General features: G+C 45.7%; 1 protein-coding gene across 1 annotated transcript in view; it reads right to left on the reverse strand.

Annotated features, from left to right (window-relative positions):
- Positions 1-11,438, reverse strand: part of SLC22A3 (solute carrier family 22 member 3) — a 28,751-nt gene extending 17,313 nt beyond the window's left edge. Inside the window, exons 1-3 of the mRNA XM_068184552.1 lie at positions 10,892-11,438; positions 1,293-1,396; positions 744-898 (exon numbers count right to left, since the gene is read on the reverse strand). Coding sequence (XP_068040653.1) covers positions 744-898; positions 1,293-1,396; positions 10,892-11,305 — 673 coding nt within the window. The 5' untranslated portion in view covers positions 11,306-11,438. The remainder of the gene's footprint in view (positions 1-743; positions 899-1,292; positions 1,397-10,891) is intronic.
- Between the last annotated feature and the right edge of the window lie 269 nt (positions 11,439-11,707).

Consider the following 11,707-nt stretch of genomic DNA (forward strand, 5'->3'; position numbering starts at 1 on the left):
TAACAGTAGATCACCCACATGACTGGTTTTATTTTTAAGTAAATCTGATATCCCATCTCTTGCAGGATGCCTTGCTCAATGTTTGGCTTTTTCATTCTTTATGACTGCCTTACTGAACCTGGCAGTCATTCAAGACGCCACAACAATATCCTTTCCTCGTCAAAAGGAAGCTTGCTGTGCAAGGAGCTTCATTCCTATGGACTGATAAATTATAATCTACCAAAGATTCTGTATCCCTGCTGCTTTGATGCTATTTATAACAAAGCTTCCCATTTCAGGAAAATAATAATCCTAATGTGAACTCTGGTGTCCAGCCTGACACTAAGCAAAGTCTCCCAGCTAAAGAATGAAAGCAGCCAGCCAAGCTGTCCTCCCAGTGAGGAGAAGCAGCTAACTCCCCTGAGCATCTGTGTAAGACATTCAGACTGCCAAAATAAACCATGTCTCCATTTGTGTATCCGGTTTATTTGGGGCTTGCTCTGTAGATTTTTTATCATCCTGGTAAACTTTTATGTAATAACAAAACCATTATATATGAATAATCCATTCCCTCACCTCTTAATCATTGGAGGACAAATGCATTAACCAGGATGGATTTGGGTTACTCTTTGTCTGCTGACTCCAGGGCCAGTGCTTTGTGCCCAAGAAGAAATATTATGACAAGCAGATGCAGCCAGAGTCTTTGTCTTTCCAAAATCTCTCACTTGCCTTGACCAAGAAAAAAAGAAGGTAACAGCTCTCACCAATCACGTAGCCTGTCATCCAGGTTCCCTTGCCAAACATGCCTTGGAGAAACCGGAAAATCAAAAATACAGTAAAATTTGGTGAAAATGCCACTATGATACCACATATTCCAACCCCAAGGCAGGAGAGCAGGTAGATGAGGATTCTGCCATATCTGTTGAAAAAGGAAAAGAAAGTGGAACTCATCAATGGTGCCTATTAAATACCCTTCAGAAAGCATCAGTCAGAAAGCTCCTCTGAATGCTTCCTTTTTGTTTCTGCGTCCTTTTGCCCTTTCTGGGTCCAGATGTGCACAGAAAACTTTGGAAACCACAAGAAAAGCTCATTTCATGGCATTTTAAGCTCCAAACAGGACCAGTAAGTACAATTGCATATAGTTTCCAGCCTAAATCAAAGCAAAGATTACACAGGCTGGGTTTTGTTAACTCAGTTTGGGGATATTTATCCCAAGAGAATTAAACCTGCAAAATGTTGACACATGCCTGTTGCAGGTGATACTGAGAGTGGTTTCAACTCCCAGCAAACCAAAGTATGAGCTCATACTGTACCTGTCAGCAGCATAGCCCAAAATGAATGCTCCAGCCAGGAACCCCAGATTGAGGATGGCCTGTGAGAGATCCAGCATCCAGGCATTGCCACACACAAGATCATACTGTGGGAACAAGGGAGAGGCATAAACACCCAGGTGGGTCATTTGTCACCCTCAGGGTAAAACATTACAGAACTGCATAGGTCCACATGGGAAGGGGGAAAGGAAGGGGAAGGGGAAGCTCAAATTTCCTTGCTCAATAACCAATAGCGCCAGTTATTTGCTTGCTCAATAACCAGAGCACCAGTGGGCCCATAGCAAGCACTCTTAAAGCAGTCATGAATAGGGAGAGCTTCTCCTTGCCAAGAGGATGCTGCCTTTCATACATCAATTGTCCAGATCTGGAAAGCAAATCACTCTTCTGCAAACACCACTGTTAAATATGGTGCCAAGGCAAAGTCCTGACTTTGTTTGCTGCAGAATAAGGGTCCACGGCTATTGCCAGTGAAAACAGCATCTTATAGAAATCTATTTGTTTAGTTATTCTTCTTAGTGCCTTCTAGATAAAAGCAAAACCATGTAGTCTCCGAGGAAACTGAAAACAGATCTCAGGTCAATTGCAGACACATTGAATATGTATTTTCTTGGTGTAGCTTTCCCAGACTTTTCTATTCCTTATACTGCAGCATCTGTAACTCCTTAGCACTACTAGCAGGGATGGGGGTGGGGATGAGTGAAGGCAAAGGGAAGGGGAAAGTGGTTGAGAGGAAGGAAGGGACTAGGAACTAAAACAAGAATTAAACTAAAACTGAAGTAATTCTATAGGTAGCATGGCATGGGAAATTACTTTAGTTGTTCATGGAGAATAAAGAAATGTAACCACTGCAGACCATATGGGATTTGGGAGGTTTCAATCCATACCTGGGGTAATCTCTGCAACAGTGAGACCCTCAGGACCAAAGGAAGCCACAGACAGCAGCAGGTGCCAGCATTTACCTAGAGAGACCCTTTTGCTTTCAGATGTGAGCTATAAGAAATTTTTTAATTGTCAATTAGGTGCTGGTTGCTGAAGCGCACACAATGTGCCACACTTGTGCTCACTAGCACATGACAACACCAGTACTCAAGCACTCAAGCACTCAAGCTTGAGCAAAGTGGGCACAGGGTGGGCTAGAGAGACAGCAGCCTCTTCAGCTATTCACAGTTCTCCAGACCCTATAATTTTGTGTCATGTGCCCAAGATCCATCCCAGCTCATTTGCATGCTGTAATGCCCAGAGAATTATCTGGGCCTGAGATCTCAGAGGTGCCTACACAGGACATACAAGGGGCACCTCACAGGTCTCCAACCTGACAGACATCCCACCTCCACTGACTTTAAACAAAGTCATGGTTTTGATGTCAACCCCACTACTCCAGGGAGCCTGACTGCCCACCTGTCAGCCAAGTCAAGCTATGAGCACTTGGCTTCCACTTCTGTAAATCTTGAGCAAGAGCTGCAGAAACCTCTAGAGGAATAAAACCTGCTCTCAGCTGTCATACTCAAGGGCAATAGAAATGTTTTCCTAAATTAGACTGAACATGGAGCAGCATTTTCAGATTTCAAATGCTGCTTAATCTCTTGCTTTTTGATGCTATGACAATGGTACCAAAAGATGCATCTTTGGAAAACAGTGGGGATTTATGAGAATGACCTTTAAAAGGAGATTTTTAAAAATCACAATGCAACTGCCTGGGCTGATGCCAGAGGCTGGGACTCTCCTTGACCCCTTTTCAAAACTAGCATTTTTTAAAAATTATTTTACCTCTCTTTACTGTAAACAAGCGAGGAATAAACTATCATGAAAGAAGGCACGAGAACAATTGCATGCCAGAAAGGAAGGGGAAGGTAACAGAAAGGATTCTTTCATCTGTACTCCAGTTTCCTATGATTTATGCAGCAGCTGAAACCATCTCTACACTAACAATATAGTCAAATATTGTATATATTCAGGGAAATAGTACCATACAGGAAATTTCTAAGGAGCTATGGGCTCTTTCTGAAGATTGGTGACAGTACACTAACTGTTCTCCTAAGTTAGCCCTGCACTTTGTCATTTTTTAAATATTTAAATAAATTCTGATATAGATAAGCACTTCTGTTTGCTTGACATAGCACCTAGCAATGAAGTCATCATGCTGCTAATGTCTTTTCATTTGCAAACATAACCTTTAGAGGGGAATGTAACCTTTAAAAGAGAATTGAACACCCTGCAGAAACCTTTTCTTTATCCAAGCCACCTGTCAGACCCACTTCACTGCTCCAGCTGTGACCTGGTTTCGTTGTTCATGAAAGTTATCCCTATATGCATCCTTTGGACAAAAATCATCTGCAACAGTTTACCCACATTTTCAGACTGCCTCCAGTTTGTCCTTAGTTCTCCTGAATGACATCCCTCCCAAACACCTCCCAAGTTCCTTGCTAGCAGCCTCCACAAAAGGTAGTGGTGTTGTGCCTCCTCTCTGTTTCTGAACATTCATACACCTGTCCATGCATGGGCTGATGTTTACACTCCCAAAAATGCTAACGCATTTATTGCAGTGCCAGAGGGTGGGGAGAGAAGGATATGAAAATGTAAAGTAAAGCAAAGCCTTAGGCTTTTCTTCCCCTGATCTTCAGCCTATTTGTTGTTCTGTACAGCACTACACCCCAACAGGCTACACCCCAACAGACCCTGTTAGAAACCAGCGAGCTGGCTGCTCAAGGTAATCACCAAGCAAGTGACCTAGCTCAACTGGCCAGCTCCAGCTCAGGGCATGTCCTCTTCCTGGCTTTGCTGTGCTCTCAGCCAAGCCCCTCACTGCACTAGGGCAGGCACCCCTGCAGCACAGCCCTGCAATTCACCTCTGCATTCAGTCCTGGCCCCACCTACAGGATTTCTATCCACTCTAGGACACAAACCACTGTGCACCTGAACACAGACCCTTTCCATTTAGAGAGCTGACTAAAAAACTGCCCAAACTGGGAATCAATCCACTTCCTCACTGCTTCTCTCTTAGCCTTGACGATGAGCTGCCATTGTAAGCAGAAATGAGGTGCTGCTAACACAGACAGGCAGCAGGAACCAGCTCCTTCCAGACATTCCTCTGCAGTGTCCTTAACAGATGGGAAAAACAGTTCTGTCCTCCCTGCCAGCCTTGCAGTCCAAGCAGCCAGCCACTGCTGGTTGGAAATACACGCATGTTATGAATGTCTGCACACGTGCTGAGGCTTAGACACCAACGAGATGCTCAGATTTACAGGAGCAGTGGTGTGACTGGAAGGAACAGCGCTGGGTGCTTCACTGATCTATAAAGGAGCAGCAAAGCACCTAAGTGAGATCTCTCTGGGAGAAGGAAGAGGCTTCTCACTGGTTCCCTGTAGCTCATTAGTGGTGTAATCACTGTAAGGTGGAGTGGCAACTGGATGAGCTTGTACATGACTAATGACTGGGAAATATGGGACTGTGGCAACTTCTCATTTCTTCATGGCTTGGGAACAAGGCAAACATTTTCCATTTCAGTTTGACCTACTGACTAACCATAAACTTGTCATTCCTGGTACTTGAGAGACCTTTATTCACTTCAGCAACATATCCCTGTAGAAATACATTGTTTTAAATCACAATATGCCATTAAAAGCTTCTCAAAATGTAGCAGCCTTAGGGATGAGTTTTGAAGAGCTTTACTGCCTGTTACAATTAAATTACAAAGCAACTGATTAAACTCTATGGTCAATAAAGAATTTTACAATGATTCCCCAGCCCAATTGCAGCAGCATGTCCAGAGCCCAGACAGACGTTTTAAATGGCATTTTGATCACACAAGTGATCAAAAAGAGTTTGGTTTGCCCTTTCACTGCCAGTGACAAATGCTCCAGTGAGATATTCATAGTTTAAGGAAACCTGGGGAGATGCTGACTGTTGCTACATGTTCCTTAATTGTTGCTGGGAAGTTCTTCTCCTCTTCTCTTGTCCACTGGCCTTTCAAACTGCAATCTTTCCCACATCCTTACTGCAACAAACCCCTCTGCAAGCGCATGAGGTGGAAAGGGAGAAATTATCTTCTTTTCAGAATGCTCAGGGATGAAGCAACTGTCCTTCTCTGTGTCTTGTTTCAAGCTGAGCACTTACCAGGACAAGAAGAGTTGATGTTGGTTTCTAGTTGGGTAATAATTAATATTGACTTTATGATTGCAAAAGGCTGATTAATTATTATATTATATTATATTATATTAATCTCTATAACTCTTGCAGTTAGTTTGATATAGCTTTGACTTGAATGGTTAATTAATCTAAACACTATCTAGTGTTTAATTAAGAAATCACTCTTTGGTAAACAAATTTTTATAACACATTCCACATGTGCACAACAAGTAGTAGCAAATGAAATAAGAATTGTTTTGATCATTCCTTTCTCTGCTTCTCTCACAGCTTCTCTCAGGAGAAATCCTGAGAAAGCTAAATCTCTCTCTCTGTTCAGAGGACATGTGAATACCACAGTCAGCCACTACCCTGCTGCCAGGGCACTGGGGTTCAGGGCCTGAGGGACAGGTTAGTTTTGAAAGCTTTGTAAGTTCCCCTCCTGTGCATGACCAAAAGCCCATGAACTTTGTGTCCCTGCCACTGGGATCACCTGTTGAGTATCCTGGCACAAAAGACCTGTTCTGTACTTCTCCTTTGTCTCTTCAGGGACAAAGCAAGAGGGAGGTAGAGAAACTCTTTATCTCCTAACAGGGGAAAAGCATCACCTGTCCTCAAAATAATAAAAAAAAAAAAATTGAACCCTCATGTAATACCAGTGAGTTTGATGGCAGTGGAAGAAACACACCCCACTGGCATAACACCTGCAAGCAACTGCTCCAGCCCCTCTCATACAGAGAAATCTTAGTCAGAATTTCATACAAAATTCAGCAGTTGCTGCTTCCTCTGCTCTTTCTGTGCCCTTTTCCCTTTCCCCTCTCCTAATTAATATTAATTCCCTCCCTCTCCTAATTAATATTAATCCCACCATGACAGTGAAAATAAGACAGGATATACTGACATGCCAATAACAACAGTCACACTAGATCAACTATTTGAGGGTAAATTGAGTTGTTTATACCCTTAGAGGAGGATAGCATAAGGACCAGCTATGCTTTTTCCACCCTGAATTTGACTGACATGTTATCTCCTTCTCTGAGGGAATAAAAACCATGAGACAAACATCATTTTTTTCCTTCCAGGTTTTTCTGGAAATGCTGACTGCTATTTTCTGAGATGGCTCGTGATCAGAGAAGTAAGACGATTAATTCCCAGCACAGGAGCAACAGACTATGTTCAGATGATCATTTGTCCACGTCAGACCTCACACTTCGGCAACAAAGTATTGTTAGGTCTCAAAATGGCATCATCTACAGTGTGAAGATCTGCTGCAGCCAAGACATATTGAAATCTGCCCCTTCTGCTCAACTTCTGCCAACAAAGGCTGAAATCAATGCTGCCTAAAATATGTCCATCTGTGCTGTAGCTGCTGATGACCACACAGACCTCCCTCTTCCTTTCCTCCACCACCTCAGGCCATTTCACTGTAGTCACATGCCCATGCCTCGAGGAGTCACCAGTGACAAAGATGTCTGAAGAAAATTGTTCTCCCTTTGCACACTATTTCCAGCCACTCTGTCACAAATTGCTAGATTTGTCTCTCAGGGATAATATTACAGAGTGTCGAAGCCCAGCAGTCTTAAAGAGCAGTGACCCCATCTTCAGCACAGTTAGGTTTATTGACTTCTGTATGTCCTGGATACGTGGGCCCTTCACAAGGCTCACCCAGCAGGACTTGGCAGGCCAAACACTTTCTATTTCAAGTGCTACAGAGATCAGCGCATGATCTGGGCTCCCCTCCAGACCCCTTGGCCAGAGCATGAGGCTGTGACCCCCCAGTCCACTGCAACCTCCCAACACATCAGTTGTTTCTCCATCTCCATCTGCTGCACAGAAACACAATCCTTCCCTCCCCTCCTCGCTCTGAGGAACTGCTGCTCTCACCAGCCCTCCCTCCTGAGCAGTGCCCGCCACCTGCTGGGACCAGCATCATTTCATATGGCACCAGCTGGCATGAGTCAGGAATTGATTTACCTTGATAATTTACCCTGTCAGCTTCACTCTCCAAGAAAAATTTGAATAGCCACTGCATTCCCATCCTGCTGCTGACACAGATCCACGGGGAGATATGCAAGACACATTCAAACCAGAGCTGATTGCACTGGGCCAAGGTCCTCTGCACAGCTCCACCACCTCGACACAGATGTGTCTCAAAATGATATCTTGAAACCTTTATGTCAACCCAGGTCTTGTTTGCTCAACTCTAACACAGTGCAGGTTTATGTGTGCAGTACCAGTGACAACTTTCTCAAATCGGGATTGTCCTCACAGAAAAGCCTGACCTAGAGCAATGGAGCACAGAGACCTTTGGCCATGTCACTGCAGAAGTATTCTCAGAGTCCATTGGACACCAAAAGATCTTAAGGGGGAATCTTTAGCAGTACTGCATTGACCATCATGAGAACAAGGTAACTGGCTTTGCCATGTGTTGCTCCTGTAATGATTTCTTAACACAATTTGCTCTTCTCCTCAAATGCTGAAGGAGGGAAGTCCTGTACATTCTCCCAGAGTCTCACTGTACCCCAACACTGAGACTTGGGAGTCCTGCAGCAGCAGGTGATGCAGCAGGCACCCCAGGTAGTACTTACAAAGTGTGTGCTTTGTGTCAATCCACAGTGCCCTTTTTTCCTTTGCTTCCTTCTGGTGATGCTACTGTGAACACCTTTGCATAAGACAACTATCTAAGATGAGAGAACGGCCAGTGAGCAGCATGAGCAGTGAAGCCAGGTAGCACAGTGCCGTTTGTTTCACAACTCCTCGCAAATCAGTCACGTGATTTAGCTTCTGAAGCGTGCTAAGTAAGGTGAACTTATTGCAATAGCCTGTGCTTTGGCTGCCAGACCGCCTGTGTGATATGACATCTATCCAAAGAGAAGGCTTTATATGCCTGCTTTTTCCCTCTGAATCCCGTCACACCGCAAATCCACACTGCGCCTGTGCTTGCCATAGGCCTGGAAGAACTCCTTCAGTACACTGACTTTTCCCCCCTTCCTCTCTCTTTCTCCCTGAACACGCATCCTGAGACTGTTTTGTAACTCATCCTTTTAACTTTGTCGTCCTGTTCACTTCCACTGCTGATTCAACAAGACATGGCAGAAATCTTTAGCTGAAAGAAACATTTCTGCACCCATGGACAAAATGAAGCATTTACAAGTAGGTGGGTAAGAAAAGAAGTCTTTGGTGAGCTAATTAAACAGAACCTAAACTAAGTCGCGCTTTGTTAGAAACTCAGCTGGGCAAAAAGAGCCTAAATTAAATCTGGGAAATAAATTGTCTTTGCTGGATATATAACTCATTAATAAGATATCAAGCCCCTTTTAGTAGCTGATTTCAGAGCAATTGAGTCAGGACACGCATGCCACAAGCCTCCTTTTTAGAAGAAATTGAGCCTCATGGGATATGATTTATCCAGAAAATGTTGCAAAACTGGGAAGAGGTTCCAAGTGGCACAGGTCACAGCCCAGCAGCCTCCATCTGAGATGGACCCGGCCAGCAAGAGTGTCTCTAGGAGTCACAGTGACACCAGTGGTGGGACCTGCTGTCCCAGCACAGGGGAGAGACAGTCCCAAACTTGCAGACTGTTACTCCAGGGTTTTCCCAATATGCACTTCTGGGAGCACGGGTGGGAGTGCTTGCCCAATCATCCCTTCATCCTTCCTCCCTTCCCTGGCCCTGAAAGGCCTCCTCAGCAGAGAAGAGCAAGAAAGTGAAGATGGATGAGGTATTTGCATGAGAACATTGAACCTTTCACTCCCATTTATTGCTGCAAGACAAATACTGGTTTCCTTTTCCTATAGCTGTGCCCATTGCTGCTGGAAAATCACAGTGGCTCTGTTAGATACACAAAGTGCTGCCATAAAGGGACTCTGAGCATGGACACAGCCCACATGCCTTCACCTACAGTGAGCCTGAAGGGGAAAAAAAAGGGACAACGACAGAAAAGGAATCTCTATATTTTTATTTTTAAGGCCTAACTCCTCACAGTCCCCCAGCAGAGGTACCTTGGAGGCAGCAGTATAAACTTCCCACCACGTCTATGTCCTGTGGATTGTTCCAGAGCCAGGCTGCAGCTCCAAGGCATCATTTGTCCTCCCTCCCTGCCCACCCAGCCCTGCCTTCCACTGCCAACGTGGGCAGAGACACATCATTATTTGGGACCAAAGTTTGACACCACCTCCCTGCATGTCATTTGCAGCCCTCTGAGCAGCCTTGATTTCACAGATCATACACGAAAGCCAGATCTGAACCTTTGCTCAAGGGCCACTGGGGTGCTCTGGTTTCTCTTCTCCTGGCATAGACCCTGGCTAAACCTGCTCAGGTTGCACGTGGCGCTCAGGGAACAAAGCTGCTGTTCGGGACAGCCCGAGGCCTGACAGTGGATACAGCAATCCTAGCTGGATGGGAGAAGGATGATGAATTGGAAAGACAGGATAAGCATCTCCTGTCAGTGTTTGCTCAGGGCTTTGCCTGCTGTGCTCTGCTCCCTTTTTTGGAGCATACAGCTCCAGTGCAAGCACCAAATTAAAAAGCACAGCAGGAGGCTCATGAGACAGAGAGGAAGCAGAGCCCTCAACTGTGCTGACACATTTTGCAGTGCACCTTGATTATTTCTGAGCCAATCCCTCTAAGCACACTTTGGATTTTTCATCACTGCATGAGTGACAATTGCTATCAGAATTACTCTAAAATACACACTCCTAGTGTGCAGACTGTATTTTGGAGCCAGACCACAGCACACCCATGGCACAATTACAGATTAAACAAAGGATCTCCTAGGAAAGCATCTTCACTGGCCTTTTGCAGCCTCATGAAAAAATCACTGCATTTGCCAGTGCTTACCACTAGTGATAATAGCCTGCTGTTCTCTGACACCGATATTCAGCAAAAGCTGAATATTAGCTTTGGACAAAAATGTGTGTTTGTTTTTTTGTTTTTTGTTTTTTTTTTCTTTAGTAAGCACAATCACTTCTGCTGACTCCTGCCAGATCTCAGATAGGCAGTCTGCCACCTGTTGTTTTTTATTACCTGCAAACTTACATGTTCAGTACTGGAAATACAGAGAATAGATAATCTACATTGATCCTGGTCATAGAGTACACTTGGAGTTCACACTACCAAAGACGTTTGCCCGACACTGAGCACCCGAAGCCTCAGCTGCAAGGACTTAACTCTTTGTTTTGATCTGACATTCCTCTACAGACAGAGCAATATCTCGGCAGGGTATTTGTCTTTGCGTGGGCACTTGGCTTTGAACAGCCACCTTTCATATCAGCTCACCTTTCCCTAAAAGCTTGGTGCCGGCACTAGATCATACTCATTGTCTGGATTTGTTTGTGACTCAAATAAATCTGGAAAGGAAAACCAGACAGCTAAGTAACATGCATTGGCAACCCAATTTTACTGCTGCAATCCCACAACAGGATAGACGCCGCTGATTAGAGAGTGGGTGTTTTGCTTACCTCGCTGACAATGGATGAGCGGGGCTGTTCATAGACCCAGTCATCGTGGCAAGGGGCGAGTGGCAGGTTGCCTGTGCTGTGATTGCCATGGCGGGCGAGCAGGCTGGTGCAGCTGACAGAGGTGTCCCAAGTGACATCCAGCCTCTCGCACTCCCCTGTGACGGACTCGTTCCCCAGGTGCAGGGGCAGTACCGTGAAGTTTCGTTCCTCTTCCAGCGTCCAGCCACATCGTTCACTCAATTCAGCTGCTCCAGGGATCCTGCACCAGAAGCTGCCTGGTGCTCGCCCAAGGAAAACTACGCTGGCGAACAGGGAAGAAAAAGTTATGCCTGTCTGGCTAAGGAGGAAAAAGACCCTCTTTTGAAATCTTCCAAATTCCCCAGCCTCCTTCAAAACCTCATCAAAAGATGGCATTATGTGAGGTGGTCTGTCCACTTGCAGCAGCCCGAGAGATTGGCAGTTTTCGTTCACACTTCGCACCGGCTGCCGGCACTCCCTACAAGCGTGACGGTCTGGCCTCCCCGCGCTCCTCTCTTCTCATGTGCACGTGCAGACACACAGACAGACAGACGGACGGACGGACAGAGACAGGCGGGCGTGCGATGCCGCCGGGGGCATGAGCGCAGGCGGAGCGGAGCAGGGCAGGGCTGCGGGCGGACATGCAGGCGCACAGCCGGGCACACAGCGCGGCGCTCCGGGCACCGCCAGCGGCACCGGGCTCACACACAGCCGGGGAGGAGTGCGGGCTGAAGCCAACTCACAGACCATAGGAGAGGAGGGGCGTGCGTTTCCTATTCATCCCGAATGTCAAACAGA

Source organism: Anomalospiza imberbis, chromosome 3, assembly GCF_031753505.1.
Source record: "Anomalospiza imberbis isolate Cuckoo-Finch-1a 21T00152 chromosome 3, ASM3175350v1, whole genome shotgun sequence".
Classification (NCBI taxonomy): domain Eukaryota; kingdom Metazoa; phylum Chordata; class Aves; order Passeriformes; family Viduidae; genus Anomalospiza; species Anomalospiza imberbis.